The 27,426-nt window shown below is 41.2% G+C and overlaps 1 protein-coding gene across 4 annotated transcripts in view; it reads left to right on the top strand.

The window, feature by feature from the left end:
* DHX35 (DEAH-box helicase 35) overlaps window positions 1–26,985 on the top strand; it is a 48,005-nt gene extending 21,020 nt beyond the window's left edge. For 2 of the 4 annotated variants that reach the window (XM_081867657.1, XM_081867659.1), the window contains exons 7-22: window positions 593–662; window positions 1,283–1,342; window positions 3,152–3,264; window positions 5,006–5,102; window positions 9,299–9,457; window positions 10,310–10,520; window positions 11,429–11,553; window positions 14,122–14,176; window positions 15,695–15,790; window positions 17,151–17,245; window positions 18,070–18,147; window positions 19,327–19,456; window positions 21,451–21,532; window positions 22,091–22,162; window positions 22,968–23,079; window positions 25,726–26,985. In XM_081867657.1, coding sequence (XP_081723783.1) covers window positions 593–662; window positions 1,283–1,342; window positions 3,152–3,264; window positions 5,006–5,102; window positions 9,299–9,457; window positions 10,310–10,520; window positions 11,429–11,553; window positions 14,122–14,176; window positions 15,695–15,790; window positions 17,151–17,245; window positions 18,070–18,147; window positions 19,327–19,456; window positions 21,451–21,532; window positions 22,091–22,162; window positions 22,968–23,079; window positions 25,726–25,770 — 1,600 coding nt within the window. In that variant the 3' untranslated portion in view covers window positions 25,771–26,985. Of the gene's footprint in view, window positions 1–592; window positions 663–1,282; window positions 1,343–3,151; window positions 3,265–3,485; window positions 3,714–5,005; window positions 5,103–9,298; window positions 9,458–10,309; window positions 10,521–11,428; window positions 11,554–14,121; window positions 14,177–15,694; window positions 15,791–17,150; window positions 17,246–18,069; window positions 18,148–19,326; window positions 19,457–21,450; window positions 21,533–22,090; window positions 22,163–22,967; window positions 23,107–25,725 lie in introns of all 4 variants that reach the window. The other 2 variants (XM_081867656.1, XM_081867658.1) reach the window with 2 other exon arrangements.
* The last annotated feature ends 441 nt before the right edge of the window (window positions 26,986–27,426 follow it).

The following is a 27,426-nucleotide window of genomic DNA, read 5'->3' as shown; positions in this document are numbered from 1 at the left end:
CAGGAACAAAGGAAAGCGTGTCTGCTTCCCTTCGTCTCCAGCAAAACAGCAGTAATGCAAAAGCTATATACAAATGGAAGTTCCCAGCAAGTTCTGGAAGTAAACAAGCATGTGACTTACAATAGTCATGCCTGTTCCCTTTTAAGGAGGAACAGAACTATATCCTAACATTGACGTGCAGCCTCCCAAAGGTTGCTCATAAGGAAATGTGGCCCTTATGCTGAAACTGGTTCCCTGTCCCTGGTATAAATGAACTTGCACGCACAATCTTCAGGCCTCACATTTTGTACTTTTACTGTAAGGAGTCATTGTCTTAAGAAAAACTATCCCTAGCGTTTCATTACCCATTCCATTTCCCCCCCACAGTTGTGTTTAATTTATGGTTATTGCAGTTCTGCTGGAGTTTTAAATTCAGCTGAGTCATAAATGTGTGACTTTCAAGATCAGCTTGCATACTACTTCCATAATTATTTGAATTGTGCCTATTATATAATGTGTTACACTTGGTAAATTGGAATTTTTCAGGTGGACTTAATTTCAGCTTTCATTGATATCTCATAATTGGAACTCTGCTCTTTTCTCTTTGATTCAGTGTCATCATGTTGGATGAAGCCCACGAGAGGACTTTATATACAGATATTGCCATTGGCTTATTAAAAAAGGTTAGAGCTCTCTTTGTGCATCCTACCTCCATTCCCCCACATTTATTTAATTTCTGAATTGAGCAAAAGATTATAATGTTTCTAGAATTATAACCTGCTCAGAGTGTCTATTCAGTTGCCTGTGTTTGTGAGCTGATTACCTTGGTCCTACTTTCAAAGAGTTTGCTGCTCTGTTAAGCTTGCAATGGTGCTAATTTTGAGTTGATTTTCATAATGGATGCTATTCTTGAAGGTACAGTTCTGATGGAAACAGCAACATGAATCCTACCATACTTGTTAATAGTTTACAGCCCTTTAAGACAAACAGTGCTAGCATCATTTCATAAAACATTTTCCTAAGGTTTGTAAGCATGATACACTGGTGGTGAGGATTATTTTAGTGGTAGCATATTACTTAAGCTCATACACCTACATGATTTTCAAATGTGGGAATATCTGGCTTGGTTTGCAATGCATGTACTCTGAATAGGATAAGTCATTTTCTGGAAAATCGAGATACTTGATTTGTCTATTGTTTTTGTATGCAGACCAATGTCTTTCTTAAATTATACAAACAGTTCTGGGATTCTGTGGTGATTAATCATAATTGAGGATTAAAAACCCCCTGCTGTGTCTCACAGGTTCAAAAGAAACGAGGAGACCTTCGCCTGATTGTTGCATCAGCTACACTGGATGCAGAGGTAGAACTAACATATTAGATTCAAATAATTTCCCCATTTTATTTCTGATAGAAAATGAAACAATTATCATCTTGTCTTTCATTCTATAGAAGAATAATGGGGAGCCTGTGGCCCCCCCCCCAGATGTTGGCATCTCCTATCATCTTTTATCACTAGCTATACTGACTAGGGCTGATGAGAGTCAGAGGCTAACAACATCTGGAGGTTCTCTGTAGTAGGGTATGGGATATGGTAGCCTAATCAACACATTCATGCAGTGGCAGACGTAACCCCATCAGAATAGATGGCAGTTGAACAAAATCACTGTTAAGATTTTATGTTAACTCCCATTAACTTACTGGGTATCTCTCCCTACCCCCATTCAGTTTGGGCAGGGGAACCAATTTCTTAACAATGAAAATTTTGGAGGTGGTGGAAGGGGGAAAGAGTTTTCAGCTTGAATTTTAATCTCACCCAGATAACTTTCGCAGCTGAAATGCTTGCCTTCCATTGAGGTGAACATTTATGAAGCCACTAAGATTTGTATTTCCAATCCAAGTAAAATAAAATTTGGATTGTATTGCCCACACTTAATCTGCTGGTACTAATTTGCATAAAGTTTAAGCTTAATTGCTGTTAGTTTTGGGTTATGCTACACGCTATTTCCCTGAACTCTGCGAAATGAATCCTTTCTAGAAGGTTCTAGAGCAGATAATACCCAACTTGTGAAATTGTGTGGTCAGTTTATTTTTAAGGGGATTAGATTTATTCATATTTATGAAATAGTTATTGCAGAAATTGCAACTTTTGCATTCTTTCAGTCTATCTTTTCCCCCCCTGTTTTTGATTAAAAATCAAAAGGCTGCACCATTTACATTGGTAACACAACTTAAAACTTATATAGTCAGCCACATTTTCTCCAAAACATCTGATAATTACTAGATTAAGCAAATTAGGAAGAAATTACAAAACCAAGGATACCTAGACTGGTTGCTACTTTGAAAAATATTTCAGCACTAGTTATGGGGAAATGTACTTGTTAATGTTATTAGGTTATATATTGAAGTATGTTTTGTAGCAACATAAAATATCAGAAGTTCACAGAGATGGATTAAATTGCTGGACCTCCATATGTTCTGAGCTGGGGTGGCAAATCTGAGCCTGCAAGCTGGGTCAGACCTGCCTAAGTCATTCTAAGTAGCCTAGCAGGAACTAATATCAATTTACCACCACCAGCAAAATCTGTGTCAGAAGTCTTCTCCCTCTTTGCACATCCTGTCACCAGCTGCTTGCAGCGATACATGAGGGATTGTAGGTGTCTTTGCCAGGTTACCTGGGACGTTTTTTCCTCCCAATCACAACACAGCACTAGGAGGAAAAGTTCTTCTTAAATCCCAGGACTGTATGCTCTTCCATACATATGCAGATAAGTAAATGAAGTCACCTGGAACATAAGTTGCTCACAGTAATGTCTTGCTTTCCAGAAAATAACAGGTGATATCCAACTAATCTGTTCTGTCAGTGCAAGGATTTCCACTTAAGCAGTTGAACTCGCCATGTGTCCCTTAAATTTCATCTGGGGGTTTCCCCAGTCCTCCAGAGCAGATGTGAGGAGGGCAAGGAACACCCACAGGGAGATGAATGGGGGAAGGTCCATTGCTCAAGCAGAAATCCTTGCCAGTGACAGAACGAGTTAGTTAGGTCCCTCCCTATGCTTATATTTTGAAAGAGAAAAGTAGCAACACCCTACTTTTGGCTCCTGAGTTAGGAACTGGACTCTTTTAAATAACACACTGATTTTCAAAAAATTGTTTGCTATCTTTGCCCTAGAAATTTAGGGATTTCTTTAACCAAAATGAGACCAGTGACCCAAGCAAAGATACCAGCATGATCCTTACAGTGGAAGGGCGAACATTTCCAGTGGATGTCTTCTACATTCAGAGGTCTGTTCCTGTTTAATACTCGTAAGTGGTGACTAGAGGAGCGTGCATCTTGTGACACCCGCTTGTCGTCCAAAAGTCTGGGCGGGAAAGGGAAGCGTTAAACGGACCTTAGGTATTATTTTAAAGAGTTGTCTTTACATGGGTACCGGCACGTTGAGGATGTAAACCTGAAATCTTGCTTTCCAATTGAATGTGTCTTTCTCCTATTTTGTGAGCAACAGGCGCAGACTTCAGTGGAGGAGGGCTTCGGGAACCTTCCCCCGTCCCCTTCTGCACCGGCCAGCTGGAGCAGACTTCAGACGAGTGCTACGGGGACTCGGTGGAATCTTCATGCTTTTCCTCCCCTGGAATCTTAGTCCTTCCCTTCCCCCTCCACAGAAGGGATATGGGCAAACCTGGCAGCACCTTCATGCCCTCTCTCCTCCTCCTCCACAGAAGGAGATGGACAGGTCCGGTGGCAGAAGTGGGCTCGTTTTTTTACCCCTGCACACACAGTGCTTGCTTTTGTGCTTGCGCTGGGCAAGGAAATGTGGGTGTCATAGGCGGATAATCGTGTGCTTTGTGAATTGTGTCCCTGTATGTTCTTGCGACCTTAATATGTTTGTGACAGGCATCTTTGAGGAATGCTCGAGTAACAGTGGCAAAGCATTCTGGGAGAGTAGCCATGTTAGTCTAGGGTAGCTGAACCAGCAGTCTTCAAGGCTTATTATATCATTAGATGCATGAAGCAGTGCGTATATATGGGTGTAGTAATTTAGTCCTTTGTTTTTCATTCCTTAAACACTGTATGAGGTGATTGTGTATTATGCAAATATTAGAGGCTTGAGTTTCCAATCTCCCCAATTTTTATTTTAATATTTTAAAATGTACAAATTCCCATTCCTTTCTGAGGAAAACTAGGACAGCTATTTGATTTAAAACAACAACAACACGTGGCTACTTGCTAGTGCATATAGGGCCGCCTCATATGTGCATGTACATAACTTGATTCCTATATGCTTGGTCCTACCAGCTGACTGGGTGCACTGATTTCACTGGAAAGCTTTTGTATGATGTGGTATGGAAATTCTGTGGATGGCGTTGTATCTGTGATGACCCTCTCTCATATGCAAGATCACATGATGCAGGCACTGAGTATTAAGCTTCCATGTGTCATCCAGTCCATAGTTAGATGTAAACTTTCATATAGGGCAATGCCATATTGAACGCCTTCTCTGCATATTAGAGGCTCTTACAAAATTTGCTTGTTGTGTTAAATTGGATATTGCAGGCCCTTATAATAGATGCATAGAATTTATTCGGGTAATAAGAAGCAATTTTGTGTATTTGTACAATGCTGAGTGCTTTGTAGGCAAATACTAGTACAACTGAACTGTTTAAAAAAGTAACTTGTTTAGATGTCGAAGCAACATGTTGATTGAACTGTTTTTCTGCAATTATGAAATAAATTCTTGTGCGTGTATGTGATATAGAGATGGAGGACTCTCTAGATACAGATATTCAGGATTTGTGATAATGTCAAAGAAACAAGTGAAGTTATTTTAAGTGACTTGTGAAGAATTCAGAAAGGTCCAGCTAGCGCCAGGATTAATTTTTAGGTCATGTATCAAGCATACTTCAAGTATGTGAGCTGTCTGTATTACTTATGAAAATCTAACTATATATTCCCTTTTTTATCCTGGTAATAAGAGCATGTTTTGCCTTCCTTACTTGAACCTCATGTCTATGCTTTTTCCAACAGTCCTGTTCCAGATTATGTGAAATCAACTGTGGAAACTGTTATGAAAATTCATCAGACAGAAGGTGATGGGGATATACTGGCATTTTTAACTGGCCAGGTAGACACAAAAGAAATGTTTGTCCTGTTGAAATTGTTACTTTGGTATAAGATATGTTCACTTTGTGCTGTGCACTAATTCTGAAAAAAAATTTTAAATGCAGAATGTGTGTGAGAGGGAGCAAGGATGTAAAATGGTAGTTTCAATAATTCTAGAATTTAGGGTTGCTGCATACACCTGTTTGGGGTTATACTAAACTGTGAAATACCACTGTGGTATTTGGGAAGCTTCTAAGTCGCCTGCTTCCACCTGCTTAGTATGGTTTTGCTTCAGCAGCCATATTTCAGTTCATTCAATAAGTTGTATTTCAGTACAGCTTGAGCTTCCCACTTACTCTGCCGGGACCATATATATATATATTTTAATAAAAATTTATTAAAATTTTCCAGAAAAGATAAAAAAGGAAAAAAGAGAAAAAAACGGAATTAAAAACACTCAACGTTTACAATCCTTATTTTCAATAACCTATTTCCGCGACTTCCCCTCGCCTCCCCTTCTTGTATTCCATTTCCAAATGTTAGTTCAACAAGTTCTTATCCCCAATTTTTAACCTTAATTCATTATTATATTTAATTCATTTTGTATATGAAATTTTAACTTATATACATCAGTCTTTAAACCTTTTTCTAAGGTCGACCCAATTTCCCTTCCACGAATTCCCCATTTTTATACTAATAACAAAACAAAAATAAAAAGAATCAGAATATATTTATACACCCTTTGGATTCCCAAACCCCACCCTCCCTTTCCCGGTTTCGATCCCCAAACCAATGTCCATCAGTCCATCTGCTATCAGCCTGGAGACCTCACGTCCGAGGCTCTTAAATCTCTCTCAATTCCTCTCTGCCGGTTTTTTTTATAGTCCTTTGTATTAAACACCAAATCTCGGAGGAGCTCTGTCCCAATAATGTCCATATTTCTTTCAGCCAGATCTCCATATTTAAAAGTGGAGCTCAGATCTTGTTTCTTAATCCTTTTAAGTCCAAATGTCCCAAAAGCTCCAACTTCCACCTTGATCAAATTTATAATCCGTAGATCTTCAGATCTCCACAAAAGGAGATCTTTCCATTCCTCATTCTTCAATTCAAACCAAATTTTCGTCATCCAGTCCTTATTTTCCTTTGTATCCATCTTGACAGGCCTCTGGCTCTCCATTGCCATCTGCAGCATTACAGCCCCTCCTTCCTGCTCCTCCTGATCAGCATATATCTCTTTCTCCACTTCCTCAAATTTCTCAGATTTCTTTTCTTGTTCAGCTGCCTGGACTTTTTGAATCAAATCCTTATCCAACTCAGTAAGTTTATTTACTGTTGACTTCAAAGTTGTGACACTTGTAGCCAAAACATCACTTTGCTCTTGCAACTTTCCCAAGAGAAAAAAAGCCTTGTCCAGCTCAGCCTGTATTTTTCCACCTGTAGCCATTCTTGTAATGTCCATGAACCCCCTCTAGAGGGATTCTGGTTATTTAGTATTCCTTCCACTTCCAGCCCAAAAGTCAAGTTAACTTGTTTCAGTTCTTCTTTGTTTCCAACAATTTATAACTATATTGTAATGCATATAACCAGCAAAGACAACAGAAACAAAGTTCTCTATTTTCCCCCAACTTTGACAGCTAGTTTGACAGCTGTCAAAATCTTCTATGTCTCCTCAACAGGCTCTCTCTCGCGGATCACTCCCGGGTCCCGGGGGGGGGGGTGGCACTTCAGCTCTCAAAATTAACTCTTATCCTCCAGCAAGATTACTTATACTATCGAATCGTGCAATTAATAACTTTATCCAATAAAAAGGAGATGTTCTCTCGACCTTAGTTATTTAGTCCTTGCTTCAAATTGTTTACAAGGCGGAGAGACGGACTTCCTCTTTGCGCCTTCCCCGATCGTGCCGAATTCAAACAAAAATTTTTCTTTTATAAATCCGATTTCCGTGTTACTCACGGGCTTTTACTTTTGGTCCAAATGTTCAAAGGAAGAAGTCAGCGCTCTCCGACCATGGCATGCGGCTTCACTCAGTAGGAGTAGCAGTCAACTCTCAGCACCACGCCTCTCCCCGTCCCCCGTTCCGAAGCCTTTAAAAAGGCTCCTTCTCGGGTCGGGGAGGGCGCAAGTGGTGCCCGCTGAGTCACCAGGTCCACAGGCTTCAGCGCCTGTGGTTTCTGAGGGTCCCTGTGTCGCCACGGCGGCAGGACCCGTCTCCTATTGAGCCGATTCCCTCCGGAGCTCGGAGGGAATCCGCCATTAGACGATGGCGCTAACCCGGAAGTCTCTGCCGGGACCATATAACACCGGTCCTGAGCGATCTGCATTGGCTCCCAGTACGTTTCCGAGCACAATTCAAAGTGTTGGTGCTGACCTTTAAAGCCTAAATGGTCTCGGCCCAGTATACCTGAAGGAGTGTCTCCACCCCCATCGTTCAGCCCGGACACTGAGGCCCAGCTCCGAGGGCCTTCTGGCAATTCCCTCATTGCGAGAAGTTACAGTGAACCAGACAGAGAGCCTTCTCGGTAGTGGCACCCGCCCTGTGGAATGCCCTCCCATCAAATGTCAAGGAAATAAGCAGCTATCCTATTTTTTAAAGACATCTGAAGGCAGCCCTGTTTAGGGAAGTTTTTACTATTTAACACTTGATTGGGAGCTGCCCAGAGTGGCTGGGGAAACTCAGCCAGATTGGGGGGGGTATAAATATTAAATTATTATTATTACTCTGCAAGCTACTCCTATTGTACAACAATACCATGCAAATTTAGCATTCCTTTCTGTTAAGATCCTCAGATGTGGTCCTTTCTATTTGCTTTTCCAGCCCTGGATGTGTCTGAATTGGTGCCTGTGCTCTTTGGCTTTAATTGATCATAGCAGCAATTTGTGAAAGTAGTAATGATGATGTACAGGAGAGAACTACACCAGCATTATGTTTCCTCCTCTACAAACTGTCCACAGTTGTAGCACCATGTATATTTCTGTCTCTAACACAGTATGCCTTCCTTGTTGCACAGATACAATGTAGGCTGTAGTGACAGGAGATGCAGTGGAGCGCACTTGACTTGGCAAATCACAAGTGTTAAAAATTCCCTGAAATAATTTTGACAATATAGAGGGAATTTGGCCTGTGTGTTTCAGATGTTTGGAAGCTGCAGTCTCAAATGGAGATGCCATTAAAACATGTAGATTCTGAAGACTGTCACTTGTACTGCTAGTATGAACTGTTCTACTACTCAGGGAGAAAGAAAATTTATTACAGTACCTCCAAATTAATCATAACAATTGTATTACCTGTATGAAATAATTATGTGTGATTATGGAACTCCTTTTTGGAGTTCCAGAAATGGAGAAAGCATAGTTATTTTGGTCAATTGAAAGGCTGAACTATTTCTTACAGCACTTAAACGAAAGTATTTGCAGTTAAAAGTTGTCTTTCCCTGCTACAGCTCGTAATGTGGAAGGGGGGTTTCCTGGAACTATCCCACTGTGTGGTCCAGCTAGCTGCTGAAGCTTGCAGCTCTCATCACAAGAAAATCTTAGTTCAGTAAAGAGAGAGAGAAAAAGCAGAAATCACTTGTGCATCCTCTTGTCATTGTTTGTTGTATACAAAGCAGACCTCTTGATAACTTGTGATTCGGAAGTTGGATGTTATGCAGCCTTTAAGCATGAACTGCAAAGTCGGATTCTCATTCTTGTGTGTCTGCAGGAATGGAACGATAAGACACAGTAATTGCAGGGGTCAGCAGACTTTTCCAGCAGGGGGCCAATCCACTGTCCCTCAGACCTTGTGGGGGGCCGGTCTAGATTTTGAAAATAAAAATAAAAATTAACGATTTCCTATGCCCCACAAATAACCCAGAGATGCATTTTAAATAAAAGCACACATTCTACTCATGTAAAAACACCAGGAAGGCCCCACAAATAACCCAGAGATGCATTTCAAATAAAAGGACACATTCTACTCATATAAAAACACACTGATTCCCAGACCGTCCACAGGCCGGATTTAGAAGGTGATTGGGCCTTAGTTTGCCTACCCATGGAGTATTGGATAAAGATCGCCGGTCATCTGGCAGCTTTTAAATAACATGTGAGAAGAAATTCTAGCAAGACACTAAAGTATTTTGTTTTTTTAATTCTCTAAATCTGCTTCAGTGTCCATGATATGATATTGGAGCTTAAATGCATTTTGATCTGTCACTTATATTGATTCTTTTCTAGGAGGAAGTGGAAACAGTTGTTTCTATGCTGATAGAACAGGCCCGGGTCCTTGCTCGCACAGGGATGAAAAGACACCTGCGAGTTCTTCCAATGTATGCAGGATTACCTGCTACTGAGCAGATGAAAGTGTTTGAGAGGGTATCTCCCAACGTTAGAAAGGTAAAGTTGCTTCCGTTGTCATAAATGAATAGGGCACTGTGCTTGCAAATTGGTGGCATTGCCCACCGTCGATTAATGTTTCGCCACATTGCATTTGGTAACCACATGATAACAATGCATTTCCCCACGTTACATTTGGTAACCTATGCTATAGGGTTTTCTGTAAGTCTCCCTCTTGGGATCAACTCCATGTACCCTTCTTGTTAAACAAGAATTTTTACTCATTTTTATATTGCTTAGAGCAGCCTTTCTCAACCTTGGGCTCCCTGATGTTGTTGGACTACCACTCTCATCATCTCTGACTGCTGCCCCTGCTAGTTATGGATGATGAGGGTTGTAGTCCAATAGCATACGGTGATCCAAGGTTGAGAAGGGCTGGCTTAGAGGTTAATCATCTCTATGCTTTGCCTCTGCAGTTCATGGTAGCTCTTTTACTTCCCTCAAAATGCTGAATGCAAGACTACAACCCCTGCCCTGCGACGATGCCCACCCAAGTTGTTTGTAGTGAATGTTGCTTTATATTATCTTATTTAATTCTTTGAAGACTTTGTGCTTTTCTTCTCAGCTCCAGAGTACATATCTGCCCTTACACAAATCAACGGCTCTCTTATTTTGCAGCACCTTCAGGGTTTTGTGTATGTGTGCTTAGTTCTTTTCTTTAATGCAGCTTTTCAGGCAAGCATTATAGCTGCTAGCCTAACCACTCCTAGAAAACTTTTTGAATTAGAGTCCCATTATTGTGATTCCCCCTTTATATCAAACTTTTTCTGCTTCTATTTTCTTAAATTTAGCTAGTCAGGAATCAGCAGTCATAATAAATCTCACACAAACTGGCTTTCTTTATTCTTTCAGGTGATAGTGGCCACTAATATTGCAGAAACGTCCATCACAATCAATGGAATTTCATTTGTGATTGACTGTGGCTTTGTGAAACTCCGTGCGTATAATCCAAAAACAGCTATTGAATGCCTTGTGGTTGTCCCAGTATCAAAGGCCTCTGCCAATCAGAGAGCAGGTCGTGCAGGCCGGAACCGCTCAGGAAAATGCTACAGACTTTACACAGGTGAAGTGTGTGTAACACTTAAAGCTTTGCTCTTTTGTTTGTGGCTTGGGTGGCACTGTACTTAAAAATCTTTCCTCTCCTCTTCAGTGGGGTCCCCTGACCCACCAGCTTGCTGTATTTGGGGTTGGGTGTGGGCACCAGGGATTGCCCAGGTGAGAAGGGATGGGAAAATCCCTTTCCATCAGTTTCCCTCTGTTTACATTTCTCAGAAACATTCACTTTGCAGGCCTTTTTTACCTGATTCAAACCCTTCCATCTCTGATTCTACATGCTTGACATGTTCAATACTCGCTTTAGCATTTAGATAAAAATTCTCAGGCACCAGATACAGTGGTGCCTCGCAAGACGAAAAGAATCGGTTCCGTGAGTCTCTTCGTCTTGCGGTTTTTTCGTCTTGCGAAGAAAGCCCATTAGCGGCTTAGCGGATTAGCGCTATTAGCGGCTTAGCGGATCAGCTGATAAGCGGCTTAGCAGCTTAGCGGATCAGCTGTTAAGCGGCTTAGCGGATCAGCTGATAAGCGGCTTAGCGGCTTAGAAAAAGGGGGTGGGAAGGAAAAAAACCCCCGCAGGAACTCGCAAGACATTTTTGTCTTGTGAAGCAAGCCCATAGGAAATTCGTTTTGCGAAGCACCTCCAAAACGGAAAACCCTTTCGTCTAGCGGGTTTTCCGTCTTGCGAGGCATTCGTCTTGCGGGGCACCACTGTACTACAAAATTACCTTCTTCAAAAACCTTTTGCTAACATCATCTTGTTTAGTTAAGTTGTCTTGTTTATCTCAATTCCTTACTAAGCATAATGGTTAACATTAGGAATGTCTTGTTTATTCTTGTTTTTTCTTAAGTTCTGGAATGTTGTAGAGGTTTTTGACTTGAAAGATTTGCATTTTGAAACGTGTGCCCTCTTCACAGAGGAAGACTTTGAGAAGTTGCCACAGTCCACCATTCCCGAGATGCAGCGCAGTAACCTGGCACCAGTCATCTTGCAGCTCAAGGCTTTAGGAATTGACAATGTGCTTAGATTTCCTTTCCTCTCAGTAAGTATGGGATTCTTGTTTAATTTTTCCGTGCTCCGTGGTTTGTCAACTTTGTCTACACGGTGTAAGCCATTTTACAAGGACTCCAAGGTCTGCTGTCCTGTTGTGTTCACAGGGACCATATGCATATCTTCCTGTTAAATGCCAGATTGAGAAGTGTTCCTTCACTTTTATGTTCCCTTTTGTTTCTGCATGTCTCATGGCTCTTTCTGAATAAAGGTTCGAAATGCCTGCAGGCTATAAGGCGAAAGGTTAAAAAGAGCTTGTAAGTCGTGAATGTTCTCTGAATATTACTAGTAGGTAGCAGACCATCAGAGGCCAATGGTTCATAGCCTAGTAACTATTGCTCTGACACCTAGGAAGTAGGATAGGGTGGACCTAACACCAAGGTCGAGTGTTTGCCCAACTGCTTCTGAAGAGCCCTGTGTTTTTAGTAAAGAAAGAAAGAACCTCGGGAACCTCTACAGAAAAAAAAATAAAGCATCCATTTTCAGATGGCTTTCCAATCCAGTGCTGCTGTTTTGTTAATTTACGCAGTGGAACTTACCCTACCTTTGCTCTTCCCTGCAGCCTCTCTGGTGCAGACAATGTTGGTGTTATTGGCAATAGGCTGCTTGGTGGTTGTGGTTTTAATTGTAAACTACTTTGACATGCTGAATAGCCAATAAAGTGGTATATAACGATAAATATATAGATCTGTTAACTAGATTTTGCAATCTCTTCCCATGTTTAGCTTGTGATTGAACGATATTTGCTGAATGGGGACATCTAGGGGTCTTCATGGCTACCAACATGCTGCAGCATGCAGAATATAGAGTAACCCGGGAATGAATAGCTTTTGGTCACAGCAGCACTGTTCAGGTTTCACATGCCCAGAGCACTCTGTCTTGGAGCAGCACAGCACCCTGGACTTGTTCTGACCAGGAGCCATTGAAATTGCACTGAACAAATATAGTCAGTTCCAGCAGAGAGAGTTTGTGGTGATGTCGCATGGAAAGATGTTGCACAGTCTAGCACAGATGAGTTGTGCATTGTGCCCTTGTGGGCAGCTTTGGCAGATGATTCACTAAAATTAAATTTTGCTCTGATTCCATCTCATACAAGTCCAGTGTCTCTTTGCTTCCTGATTCTTTTCATCCCAGCCTTCAATACCAGTCTCTGGCCAAAATATTGGAGCACATGGTTCTAGATTTTGCAGGGTTCCCCCTGTCATCCCTTCAACACACTCCAGCTGTCATGAGCAATTTAATAAAACATATACAGTGGTGCCCCGCAAGACGAGCGCCTCGCAAGACGGAAAACCCGCTAGACGAAAGGGTTTTCCGTTTTGGAGGCGCTTTGCAAAACGAATTTCCCTATGGGCTTGCTTTGCAAGACGAAATGTCTTGCGAGTTCCTGCGGGTTTTCCCCCCTTTCCCCCCTTTTTCTAAGCAGCTAAGCTGCTTATCAGCTGATCCGCTAAGCTGATAAGCCGCTAAAAGCCGCTAAAACGCTAATAGCGCTAATCCGCTAAGCTGTCAGTGGGCTTGCTTCACAAGACGAAAAAACCGCTATACGAAGAGACTCACGGAACGGATTAATTTCGTCTTGCGAGGCACCACTGTATATTAAATGTAAGCATACTTGTACTGTTCAAATAATTTCCCCCACTAGCAGGATTTTGATGTTTTAGTTGTACCTTTCTAAATCTTTGGATTTATTAGATCCTATTTATAACTTACATTTTCCAGTGCCACCTTACCCTTGCAGTTCTGGAATATTTAAAGTTTCTGGTTTAGTACTTAATATTTGGACTTCAGTGCTTTATGTGCCTCCACAAGGCAGTTCTGAAACTCTGTTCATGTTGATCAGGGGTCACCAGCTTTTTTTTAAATGTAGTGGGCAACGGTCACAAAATGTGGGCATGGCATAACACAAAATGGCTGCCACATCTAAAAGAGCAAAAAAAGAAAGAAAGGGGGCCACAAAATGGTGCAGCCATTCTTCTTCCTATCAGCTGCCCCATCAATAGCGGGGAAAGGATCTCCCATCAGAGAGAAGCTGTTTGTATCTTGCATTGAATAAAATGTAGACATGTTTAAGGGAGCTTGTTTTATTAAAAGAGGCTGAGGCACTGTGGACAAGAACTAAGCAGGAAAGCCAAACAGTCTATTGTGGATTTTTACTGAGAATGTTTATGGGTGCCATGAAAGGTACTGGCACTTGGTAGGCACCGAGTTGAAGACACCTGAGCTAACCATTTGAGTGCAAGGCTGTAGTGTGCTGAGATGTTATCCAGCATGACTGCTAGAGAAATTTGTCTCGAGTAGCTAGCAAAACCAGAAGATTTTGAAGTCATGATGTTCACAGCTTGTACAAGGCTATGAAGCAGTGTTCACCTGCATGGCTCACGATGCTTTTCAGGAAATATCTAGAAAAGTTTTCGACCATGAAATACCTGCAGGCATAAGTGGGACCTGGGTGAGTGATCACATGGGAGCCCTTATCCCTGTCCCTTGAGTTCATTGTAATGTAATAAATGTCCCTACAGTAGGCAGAACAAATGGTATGTATGTGTTTTTTCCCCAGCCTCCACCTGCTCAGTCAATGGTGCAAGCTTTGGAGCTGCTCTATGCATTAGGAGGTAAGGTTCCTCTGCTGTTATATTTTTCAGCTGAATTGTGCACCATTGCCAGCAATGCTGTTAAGTTCATTAAGGCCCTGCACCTTTAGACTTAACTCCAAAATGTTAAAAGCAAAACTGAAATGTAATAGTAGACTTGTATTGTTAGCATCTCATGAAGAGCACGTCAGGCTTTTGAGATGCTGGGAGAGAATGTGTTTTCTTTAAACAAGGTATTGTGGTTTCAAGATAGTCATTTATCTCGACAATCACCGTCTGAGTCGGGTTTCCATGCTCAGATTTTCTGCAGTTGCTTTCACATTGTGTTCCCATAATAATAATTCTGTCTGGTTCATATGGAGACACATGTGCAAGGCGAGCCGCTGATGGATTTTCATGGGTGGTTTGCAAGTACAGACATGTGAACAAGCCTTTCTCATTATATAGTCCGTTGGAGTAATTGAGAATTATAATAAGTAAAGCAGTCCTTCAAGGTGTGGGGTTTTCATTAGAACCCTCTCTCTTTCCTATTCTTAGCCTATATGGATATTGACTATGTAGTTTTTATCTAAAAGAAGGCACTATCTTATATAGCCAAGTTTGGGAGTGATAGCTAGGCCTCTGTCTGCTAATAGTATCTTTGACTAGATGCTCCAGGAGCCCTCTTTGCCCTCTGTGATAATACCTATAATCTGAGGTTGCTATCAGATCTATTTGCAAAGCACGCATAATTAAATCCTTCAGTAAAAGAAGTAAGGGTGTGTTATATAGGTGCCGCTACAAGATCAGAGACCATGTGAGGCAGCTACCTTGTGGCAGCTGGGAAGATACGGTCTGGTCAGTAGCTGAATGGGAGACAGCATGGGAGTACCATGTTTACCACCTTTAGCTCCATGGTAGAAGAAGGGTGGGCTTAAATATAGTAAAATAAAAATGCATCTGCTTTGCCTCATGGATGAAGTCAGTACAGTGGTACCTTGGGTTAAGTACTTAATTCATTCCGAACTTGAAACTGAATTAAGTACTTAATTCATTCTGAACCTGAAACTGTTCTCAACATGAAGCACCACTTTAGCTAATGGGGCCTCCTGCTGCCGCTGTGTGGATACTGCACAATTTCTGTTCTCATCCTGAAGCAAAGTTCTTAACCCAAGGTACTATTTCTGGGTTAGCGGAGTTTGTAACCTGAAGCGTACTACAGGTACCACTGTAGTGGTATTCAGGCTGCTGCTTTTGGCTTACTGGTAGAGTTAATAAACAACAGCTTGTTTATAATCCGATGGAGTGCCCAAGAAATCCATCTTGCATGCTGCAGAATGGCTCGTTTCTGATTCTCCCAGCAGCTCACAGTTTCTGCTTTTTAGGCACAGGAATAAATTTTAGCTAGAATTTTAGTTCCGCAGAATAGTACATGCAGTATTGCAATACCTCTCTGGAGAGAGTCATGCCTATAATTAATTTGTTTTGAAATACTTTATAACCCTGTGTTGAGTCATCAGTATGTATTTGCATTTTATATTGCTGCTGTTTTTCCTGCAGGGCTTGACAAATATTGCCGCCTCACAGAACCTCTTGGAATCAGGATAGCTGAGTTTCCTTTGAACCCCATGTTTGCAAAGATGCTCCTAGAATCAGGTAATGCCAGTGTCATGCAACTGTAAATCAGCTTGTGTATCGTTAGTCCAGCTTAATTAATATGCTGTAGGTCTCCCAGTGACTTCTATGTTGTGGTACGTGGCATACAAGTGCCATAAATAAATCCACCTCTATTGTATTTGTTTTTGTTGCTGTAAACTGATTATTTGTTGTTTGAGCTGGATACCATAATGTGAACAAATGAGTCTTTGAATGCCGGATGCAACAGAGAATAGTGAAGAAAGTAGTTTGCATACCTAGGTTTTACATTGAGCTGGAAGCCTTTAATCCACTGCATGGCTCTGGAGATGCATCAGGCAACGCCACAGTAGATGGTATTAGATTGCTGCCAGAATCTCAAGCAATATGGGATTTTAGTTGGATTATCTTCTGTGTGGTTGCTAGTGATGAGCAGACATCCTGCGCTCCCTGCCTCAACTTGCTTGAGAACTGAACATGTGTGTTAAATAAATGTAGTCCATCAACAGCTGCTGCTCTGGTATTTGGCCTGCTATCACTATGTTATTGTTATTATTATTATTATTTAATTAAATTTATATCCTGCCTTTTATCCGAAGATCACAGGGCTGTTTATAGCATGTTCTATCCTAGAAAATAGCTGCTTCAACAAGCATTTTGAAATGACATTTAGAGTTTCTGTTCTCCACTACATAGCAGAAGCAAAATATTAGGATTGTATCCAGGGGCAGCATCCTGCTAGCGAAAGTTTTTCCGCTTGCTCAAAGTGAGGCAACCCATTTTCACCAATCCCTCGAACCCATTGCGGCCCTCTATGCTATATCCCATACAGTTCCAGGGGGTCACCTAGCCTTTAGGGAAGCTTTTTTTGGTTGGAATAGGGACTGTATTAAGTTAGAGGGATTGGCCACCTCATGAGAAGAGAAGACTCCCTGGAAAAGACCCTGATGTTGGGAAAGATGGAGGGCACAAGGAGAAGGGGACGACAGAGGACGAGATGGTTGGATAGTGTTCTCGAAGCTACCAACATGAGTTTGACCAAACTGCGGGAGGCAGTGGAAGACAGGAGTGCCTAGCGTGCTCTGGTCTATGGGGTCACAAAGAGTTGGACATGACTAAACAGCAGCAGCAGCAGCAACAACAACAACAACAACAACAACAACAACAACAACAACAACAACAACAACAACATGGGTGCCCTGCCCTGCAGAAGCACTTCTCTTGGATGGAGCCACCACCTTATATAACCCATAGTGTTTCCTGTGAGAGCTGCTTTAGCTATTTTTAATCCAGCAAGTGTGAGGAAGATAAAATTTTCTTAATGTGCTTTGTGTTGTCAGTGTAAAAGTAAAGTTCCTTCTCCCCTAAACTCATTTTGCAGGGAATTTTGGTTGCTCACAGGAGATCCTGAGCATTGCAGCCATGATGCAGATCCAGAATATCTTTATGATTCCTCCAAACCAAAAGACACAAGCTGTAAGTGCCATTTCTGAACTCAGCTCTGTTACATTTGTGCTCAGCCACTGGAAATCACTGCCCAGGAAATCGGTTTGCCCTCACTGCTTAACTGGTATTGCAATGCAAACTGAAAAAATGTTGTTCCAGCAGTTCTGTTGCCTTGGCTCTCATTATTTCTGGCTCTTTCAGTTCTGTTGTTTTCATATGATGCTTCTTGCTTTGCATTTTAATTGTGATTGTTGTTTAATCTTTGTTGCTGTTAACCACCTTGGGCATATTTTGCAAGAAGTGGAAAGGTGCAATATAATATTTTTTGAGTGAGCTACTTGCTTTCAGGGTGTGGGGAAAGGAATGAAATATTCATTTCAACTTTTTCTGAGAGGTTGGAAAATGAATGATTCAGTAGCTAAAGAGATTATTCCACTGAAAAAAATGTTGGACAGACATACAAATTACGTCTAAGTTGAAAACATTGCATTACATTTATTTGTGCATACCTTCTAGTGGCAAGTGGTGAGCATGAGAATCTTACAGTATGTTTAACTTTTCTCCAAAGATTTATTAGAAATACATAGTAGTTTTATGCTATGGGTATGTGCGCTATTTCCCTTAAAAATGCTTTTAACAAAATAATGTTATTCATAGAAGAAATTGTAAGTACTAAATGCGGAAAGGAATAAGCAGTGATGGTAGATGCACTGAAAATTGTAAAGGTTGAGGGTTCTGTTCTCAAATTCATTCACAAATGGAGTCCTACTGATATTGCTGAATATGGTTCCTGTCTAAAGGGTGTCTGTGGGGTTTTGTTGTTGCTGCTTTGCCAAAATGTTCCTCCTTTTCAGATCAGAGAACACAGAAAATTTGCTGTGGAGGAAGGTGACCATCTCACTATGCTTAATGCATATGAAGCCTTTATAAAAGTAAGTAAGCTCAAAAGGAGGTACGAGATTTTTGCCGGCCTTGAATCCAGTTGTTGTGGATGTTAGAAGTTTGGGGACATCCAACATAGCAATTAATAGGATCAGATGTGTGTTGTGAGCGAAGCAAAGTCAGTTCTGGTTTTGATGTAGCCAGGGAGTTGTGCAGAGCCCTAAAGCTCCACTTAGTTTGATCGGAGAATATATTCATCTAAATCAAGCTAGGTTTGTCCTGGGGTGTAAAATCACAGCCCCACTGGTGTGTTTATTGTTAGATGTATTTAAAGCATTAGAGTACGTTACCAGAAGCCCCTTTCAGCCATTCTTGGAATTCAGAGAATGGATATTATGACAATACATTCTGAAGTTTATTTGGCAGTGAAGACTAGGAACTTGTGTGTATGATGTGATATTTAAAACAAATGATGAGGCTCTCAAGTTTCACACACACACCAGGTCCTCTGCTAACCCATGACCTTGTAAAATATTTGTTTACCATCATGTTTGCTTACACTTGGAGTGTAAAAAAATAATAATAATGCTTTGACTGCAGAATTCCCTCATCTATAATGGCTTTGTCAACTAAAATTTAGATTCAGAATGAAAAGAAATTTGATAGTGGCACACATAATTCCTCACAACATTAGAACCTGGGGTCATCCAGTGAAACTGAATATTAGTTAACTTTCGTCTGTCCTGAACTCCGGAATTTGCTACCACCAGATATGGTAATGGCCACTAAATTGAATGACTTTGAATGTGGTTAAGACAAATTCACAGAGGACAAGGCTCTCAATGGCTACTAGCCATTATGATGGTGCTGCCTCTGATATTGGAGACAGTTTGCTCCTGAACGCCAGTTGTTGCAGATCATAAGTGGGAAAAGTTCTTTTCAGCTCCTATTTCTGGCCTTCCCATAGGCATCTTGTTGGTCACAGTGAGAATAACCTGCTGGCCTAGATGTGTCTTTTATCTGATTCAGCCAGGCTCTTCTTAACATTCCTAACATGAGATTTTCCCAGGATCAACTGATATGTTTGAAATGCAGGAGTAGCTAAGTACCAGAGTCTCCTTTCCAGATTCCGGCCTTCAGCATGACCTGTTCTTGGAGATAAAGTCAGAGCTAACACCTTTATAAAGCAAGCTTTTTAAGGTCGTTCAGCTGTTCCTTTTTCTTTGCAGCACAACAAGAGTTCCCAGTGGTGTCAAGATCACTTTCTGAATTATAAAGGTCTTGTCCGAGCCACAACTGTGAGAGAGCAGCTGAAAAAACTTCTTGTCAAGTTCAAAGTACCAAAAAAGTCCAGTGAAGGTATGAGCAAGAGAGAAGAGATCTTGGCAATTTCTTATTTATTGCCTATACTCTGTTTAGTGCAACCCCCCCCCCCCCGAATTGCCAACTGTGAGCTGCATGGGAGCTTCACAACATTTGTAGCATTGGTTTCTTTCCATTGTGCGTTAATCCAGTGGTGGCTGTCTGCTGATGGAAGAGAATGCATTAACAGAATGTGGCAATTTGTGGTGGTCTCCCAATCTTCCTTTAGCCCATTCCCACTCTAAATCTGCTCCAGATAGTTGAGGGACCTTCCAGAGCAGATTTAGTGTGGCATAGGGGACTGCAGTAATGGATAGGGGTGCCACCAAAAATTACCGCCTCCTGTTTTTCTGAATGAAAGCCTTCCGTCAGTGGACAGTCACCGTTGGATTCCACTCTTGCTTTTTTTAGCATGATCTTTTTTATCCATTTGCTTTACACTGCTTCAGTGATGTATATTGTGTTTTTACTACTAAGTGTAGAGCACCTATTCCTCACTTTTACATTCATTTCAGTCTTTGTATAACAAGCTTGAATATTTATTTAAACCCATGAGTTCTGGAAACTGGAATAGACTTTATTAGCTTTGCAGACAGCCCTTTTGGCATCTGAGACTTCCCTCTTCCTTGCAAAGTCTATTTATGTTTGACTAGATTATATGTTGCATTGGGGGCGGGGGGAGCCAGGCAACAGTATAGTGTATTGTGGAAACAGAAGTGAACACACCTAACCAGAAAAATTGCTTAAGCAGGAAGGTGCTTATTAAAGAGAACACAATAATCAGAAGCATGCTTGGCATAAGTTAAACGCGTACATACCTTGGATCCAGGTGTGTGTGATTGTAAACATAAAGAGCATACATGATAAATGTAATCACAGGGAAATTGTTATTAAGATTTATTCTTCACCCTTCAATTAAGTTATCAGGATAGCTAACAAAAACCCAGTTCTGTACTACAATACAATAAAATGTAATCCGCCATAGTACTTGAAGTTCAGTGTGTTTTAAAACTACTGAAATTGTAGGTGATATTCAACTAAGTTTTACTCGGAGGAAACTCATTGAAAGTGATTAACATGACTTAGTGTGCTCTGAGTAAAACTTACTTGCATACCACCCTATGTAAAAACAAAAACCCCCAAAAGATGTCTGGAAGAATGCTTCCCTCCTCTTTTTGTTAAACAGTTGCCACAGTAAGGAAAAGCTTAGGGCAGATGCATGTAGTGAGTTTTGTTGTTTTAATAGAAAGCAGATGTCAGTTTCAGCAGATGAATTGTGTGTGTGTGTGTGCGCGCGCGCATAAGAAGGTATGGGAGCTTATCCACTTTTCATCTGGCTCTGCCCCCCCCCTTCACTCCCTCAGCTCCTTTTTCACCTAGGTAGAAAAGGATATGTGCCTGTATTATTTCCCTTTGCGATTGGAAGAGCAGCTGGGGGGAGGGAGTGGTGTTGAACAGAAAACCAGCAGTAGAGAAAGGTTAAGCATCCCCTCCCATTCTATTATCAAAATGTCAGCCTCCTACAGCTGGTTTTTGTTCAAACTTTTTTTAAAAAACCCCCAGACAATGTGTTACATGTGTTTGCCATGCAAAATTTAGTTTGGTCCTTCCAAAAGATGTCCGAGATCTGTCACATCTCAGAAAGTGATTTCCACAGATAAATGATCAGCTCCACCTATTTTATCTGGTTGTGATAACAATTCAATCATCTACTGAGCTTCAAAAGAGATAAAACAGCTATGTGATGCTTACCATCCCAAATAATGAGCACTAAACTAAGTGAAATTTTTAAAATTCCTTCAGAGTTCCACTTTCCCCCCCTGCTCGTTTGCGATCATTTGACTAGGCAGTTAATTTGCTCTTGACCATTGGCCACACTGGCTGAAGTTGATGTGAGTTGTAGTTCAAAACATTTGAAGCACACAATGTTGGAGAAAGCTGGTGTTATCTGATGAGCTTTGTGGAATGACTGGTCCATTTCCTCCTTTTAGGAGATCCAGACCCTGTTCTAAGGTGTATAGTTTCTGGATTCTTTGCTAATGCAGCCAGATTTCACTCTACCGGAGCATACAGGTAAATGTGAGGTTTGTTGTGATAAGCATCCCAAAATGAAAAAAAAAAAACACTGCCCTGGCTTTACTAGTGATAATTACTGTAGTTCAGGCCTCTGAGAGTAAGGGGAAGACGAAAGGGAACATAGTGGGGCCATATAGATCAGAATTGTCTTTAAATCCTTAACAAAGGGCTCATTGGAAAGCCAGTAGCCGTAAAAAAAATAATGATGCTTCCTTGTCAGTACCATCAACTGGTAATACGTCAGGTTGAAACAAATTGGCATTTTGTCTCCTGGCTTAGTTGAGCTTCAACAGCTTAGAAGGGACTGGAAAAAACTTGAAGCAGTCCACTAAGTGGACTGAGCAGTATTTCAGGCGAATAAGAGGAAAAGGAAGGTATTTCAAAGGCACCAATAAATAAACAAGCTTCCAGGTCAGTTTTCAGCATCCTTTGATGGTTTTGCTTATCTATGATCAGGCTTATAATTGAGGGAAAAAAGGTGTATTTTTAGGCGCAGTCCCCTTGCTGTGTAATGAATAAATATTGTAAGTCTAAAATAATTGTTGTTCTTTCAAGGACTATTCGCGATGACCATGAACTTTATATACACCCCACCTCAGTGCTGTATGCAGAGAAGCCTCCTCGTTGGTACGTTGAAAAGGTTTTCATTAGCGTGCTGGTTGAGCTTGACACTCTACATCGTTGAGAGTTGCTTCTTTCACAGAACACAGCCCATCTGGTAGATTGTGGCTTCAGAATACGTGCTGTACTCTTCATTCCACACTAACATCGAGAAAAAGCGATAAAGGTAGATGGAGCACTACCAGCAACAAGTTGTAGAAGTTGTTGCATGACTGGGAAGCCAAGTAGCTGGTTTCCCCCTACCAAACAGCAGGATCAAGAAGCTTGTGATCTGAGAGGGTGTAAACATTTGCTTCCATGACAGTGGGGAGGTTTGTAATGCCTTTACAAAGGCATGCATGTGAAATTCAGCATATCTTGTGCATATCCTCCAATTTTGAAGGATGATGCAATGAGCAATAACCGGTAGTGCTGCCTTTGTGTTTTGATTGCGGTATAAAAACGTACACTTGCATTAGATGGTTTTCCAACCATTGGGAATGACATTCCAGGCTCACTAGTAACCCAATCCACATCAAGTCATAAGGAGAAGGTAGGCAACATAGAGAGGGATCTTTTATATAGGAAATTCAGGTGGGAACATGCATAAAGTTAGTGGGTGGTATTCATATTTTATACATAGTAAACCCATTGAAATTAATGGACATGGCTAAGTCAGGCCTGCTCTCAGTGAAACTTAGTTGAATACCACCCAGTGACTTTTGAATTAAGGCTAGATGTCTAGATCTTGAAACCTTTCCAATGCAATATTAAGTGGGAATGTATCCAAATGTTCTCTTAGTGGATGTGCCTTTTCTTGCTATATTTTTAGGGTTGTCTACAATGAAGTCATGCAGACCTCCAAGTATTACATGCGAGACGTGACAGCAATTGAATCTGCTTGGCTATTGGAACTGGCCCCTCACTTTTACCAGCAAGGAACGGTACGGACTCGGCATAGCCTCCAAACGGTACCATTGCCGTATTGGCAGCTCTTGTTATTCTTCTATGCTTTTACCTGTGCTTGCAAAATGGGTTTGCATAAGTATATCCCCTCTCCCCACCACCCCAGTTTTTGCTTCTATTTATTTAATTGTTTGACAGTTACCAATAATTAATAAAACTCTGTTCCAGATAAAGATTACTTTATATCACAATATTATGCAGATAAATTAACTTGAAAAGCACAATATTTCTTCTAGCAGTGCCTCCTGGGATAAGTAGTCCAAGTTGTAGTGTAGCTTGTTGCCCAAAGCTCCGACCAGTTTGTACATCACAACTATCGCAATACAGTGCCTCCAACTGGTCTGGAATAGTTTGATGATCAATTGTATCAAAGGCTTTGAGAGGTCTAGCAGTATGAAAAGGATTGTGCTCCCTCACTTGAGTTCTCGGTACAAATAATCCACCAGAGCAGTTTCTGTTGAGAACAGTGGTCTGAAAGCTAAGTGATAATGGATCTAGAAAAATCAGTTTCACACGAATATCTGCTCCTTGCATTTTCAATGTTATACGGCACTACAGAAACCATATGCATCCCGGTACACAAAACCTGTATGCTTGGGCAGTGTGTGAACCCATCCTGAAATTATTGATATTGTCTGCTTTGTATCCTGTAATGCATTCAAATTGATTGTGCTGCAGAACATAAAAAAGTTCTGGAAGTGGTTTTGGCCACTTAGCAAAAGTGTTTCAGGTATGGTTTGAGAAGGAAATGAGCCAACACCACAATTATATTAAATCTTCTAGGAATCCGGTATCTGTAATTAAGTGAGTTGATAGCACTAAAATATTCCAATATTGTGCCTCCCTGTGTCACATATAAAGTGGTTCCTTTAACTACACAGCAGTTATGCAAATCATTATTCCATTACTTAATCAAAAGTAACTGGCAATTGCTATAGTAATTGCTCATAATTATCATAGCTTCATATTATATGACTCCATAGGCATGTTGTACCTCCTTGTATGACTAGAAATTCTGGCAGAGACTTCTCAGTGAAAAGGCTGGCACAATTTAAAAATAATATCAGTTATGTGTGATTGGTCAGAATTACACAAATATAAGGAAATTTGTTAAATTGAGAATTTGTTCAATGTACAGAGTAGATTCATTTAAGTTAATGGAAATGGTTAGCCTAAGTTCATTGTTTTCACTGTGTCTACTCTAAATATCACTTGATTGATGCAACCCAGGGTTTTGGGAGATGGGGGGCAATCTATTTTTGACTGCTTTTGTCCAGAATGGAAAATAATAGTCGTATCAGCAGGACAACTTCTTCTTTTTCTTTTTCTTTTAAGAAAAGCTTCCATCTTTGAACATAACGCAGTCAACAGCAGAAACTAGGAGTCTGTTCCATAATGCAGGAACTAAGGATACCTGGCTCTGTGAATCATTTGATGCAAAGTCTCTAAATTGTGAGACTTAGTGGCATCTCCAGATATGAGAGCTCAGGTAGAAATTGTTGCGTGGAGGTGTTCCCTAAGGTATCCTGAGTTCCTACCGTATTGGGATGCAGCTTCCTATTTTGAAGCTCGAAAAGTAGAAATGTGAGTAACTCACATGCCTACTTTTTATCACTTCTAAGAATGCGCTAAGTGACTTTAAAGCTTTCTTTACCTGTTACCTGTAGCAGTGTGATTGGTGCCACAATGTTGTTGTATCCCACGCTACTCTAGTAGTATAAGGGTTTTTTTTGCAGAAGTGATTTGGGCATAGTATCAAGGCAGTTACTACTGCCATGTTGTGTAAATGCACTCAGATCTGTGTAACAGGCCTGATTCAGCATTTTATACCTTATGGAATAGTGTTGGAGCAGCCATAAGATGGCAGAAGTCACATTTCTCCATGTAAAATTCAAAGTAACCCTAAGGCGTACCTGCTAGTGCTAAATGCTGGAGGTTGGGTAATAGTATGGTTCTGGAGACAAAGAGAGAAGAGAAGGAATAAGACAGGCATAGGTAAACTCGGCCCTCCAGATGTTTGGGGACTACAATTCATCTCTGACCACTGGTCCTGTTAACTAGGGATGATGGGAGTTGTAGTCCCAGAACACCTGGAGGGCCGAGTTTGCCTATGCCTTGAATAAGAGAACTCCCGTAAATAGCTTGATCCCACACCACAAGCATGCACTGGAAGGCAGAAGCCCTCTTCTTGGAAAGACTGGTTGGGTGCCTCTATAATGCTGGAGTTGCTGTTGGTGTGATAACCTGTTGTCTTTGCAATAAATAAAGGCATTACCCTGACAGCATTAATACTGTTATGGTAGATAACAATATAGCAGATGTTTTCATTAACACAAAACTCAGCAATGTTGCAGGTGAGCAGGGGTGTTTTTGTTTAAACAGCAGGCAGCGAAGTTGTCTATGGATTTTTAAATAGCACTGATTCCTATACTGGCAATGCTGGCGGGCTTGATGTGTTTTCTCAGCTATTGCAAAATGACATTTTAGTTGGCGTGGAGTTCCTAATGCAGGACGGAATTTGTTGCTAACATGGAGACTGATGTAATTTGGAATAGAAAAGTATGTCGCTTGGAGCATTTATGAATGTTATGAAAACCAAAAACGATGCTTTCATTTCTTTGCAGCACCTTTCCCTGAAAGCCAAAAGAAGTAAAGTGGACGATCACTGACTCGCCGCGGCTGTCGAACTTTTCAGCGCGTGACGCAGAACCTGCCGCCAATTTGAAACTGTTCTACTGTCCATCCAACAATTAGTTGATTAGCAACCTGACCCCACATCAACTATAACTGTTGAAATGCCTGCCTGCCAGGATCCTGTAGGGATTTTTGCATGACCAATACATTGTAACACTTAAGTAGAGCTTGCATTGTGGATATTTTTTTATCCTACAGTCTTAAATGTGATGACCGCTTCTGTTCCCCAGGGCAATTTTGCTCCTTTTAAACTAGGTAGTTTGAAACTAACAATACAAAAGAAGACATAACAAAATTGTAGGGAATTTCGCAATATGTGGATAGCAACACTTGAACCCCTTGGGGAGGAAGGGGGAGGGTGGGTGGGGGGAAACGACACCCTCAGAATGAGGAGGTGGCGCTCAGGATCCTTTAGACCACTGTGAAAGCTGTTGGTCATCCTAGACCTGCCTGCAAATTGTAGGCAGATTTGGGACCACAAGCAAAGCCTTGAAATACCTTAATGGGTTGCAATGAAAACCTTGAAACTGTGATTGTGCCTAACTGCTGTGATTTTCCTTTTTTTGCTGTCAAGCAATAGGTTTCTAATACTTTATTGACTTTCCCTTCTTTTCTCCTTCACATTTTTTTTCATGACTTGCTTACAAGCCGAACCTGTTTCCATAAACATGATGTGTTAACGTGCACCAAAGTTTCCCACCCACCCCAAAGTTTAAGCTCTTTTAGAGAGGAGTTTAATTGGGCAGGATGTACATTACGTTTGCAAGCAAGGTTGGATGCAAGTTGCTTGCCTTTTTGTTTCAGAATGGGAAATAACTTGAGGGGCAGCCTCCTGCAGAAATAATCTGGTTGTATTACTTTTTTTGATCCTGTGGATGTTGGAAAACGGCCGTGCTGAATCCGTGGTCTTGCAAATCTTGCTTTGGAGTGAGAGTCATGATTGCCACCTCCAATCAGACAGTTGGCAGTTATATATTTTACAAAAGTATAAACCTCTGCAGCCTGGAAGCCATCTAAGTAACATATAACAAGATAAATGGGGTGGTGGGTGGGGGAACCTGCAGAAAAAAAGTGTTGACTGCACACAAGTGAGGAGTGCCGTCATTAGATAGACACAGGAGGACCATCTTGAGAGGAAGTCCTCTTTTGTTCTCCAGACTGTGGAGGAGGAAGTTGAAGAGGTCATAGAATAGAATAGAATCATAGAGTTGGAAGAGACCACAAGGGCCATCGAGTCCAACCCCCTGCCAAGCAGGAAACACCATCAGAGCACTCCTGACATATGGTTGTCTTTCACCAGGAAGTCGGACAGAGGCAGGGCCACTTAGACCTCCACCGAGTGTCCTGAAGATACTTCCTGTTATTTCCAGACAAAAAAACCACACCATTCCTTATTCTGCTTCTGATGTCACTACAGTATAAGATTGAAAGATGATCTATGAGGAGAAGTTGGGTTTTCTCATCTCCTTATGCTTCTTAATCCCTTTCCTTGAGTGCAAATTTTCCTTGCTTCCATCCTGAATAGAGGTAATATCTGATTAGAACGTGTGCAATATGTTTTAAGTTCCCAGCTTGCAGTTTGTAGAACTGACGCGTTTTCAGGAAAAGTTCCTGTTGCTATATGAGCTAGT

This window comes from Podarcis erhardii (assembly GCF_964252035.2).
Source record: "Podarcis erhardii genome assembly, chromosome: 6".
In the NCBI taxonomy this organism is placed as follows: Eukaryota; Metazoa; Chordata; class Lepidosauria; order Squamata; family Lacertidae; genus Podarcis; species Podarcis erhardii.
This window is presented reverse-complemented; position numbering and strand designations above follow the sequence as displayed.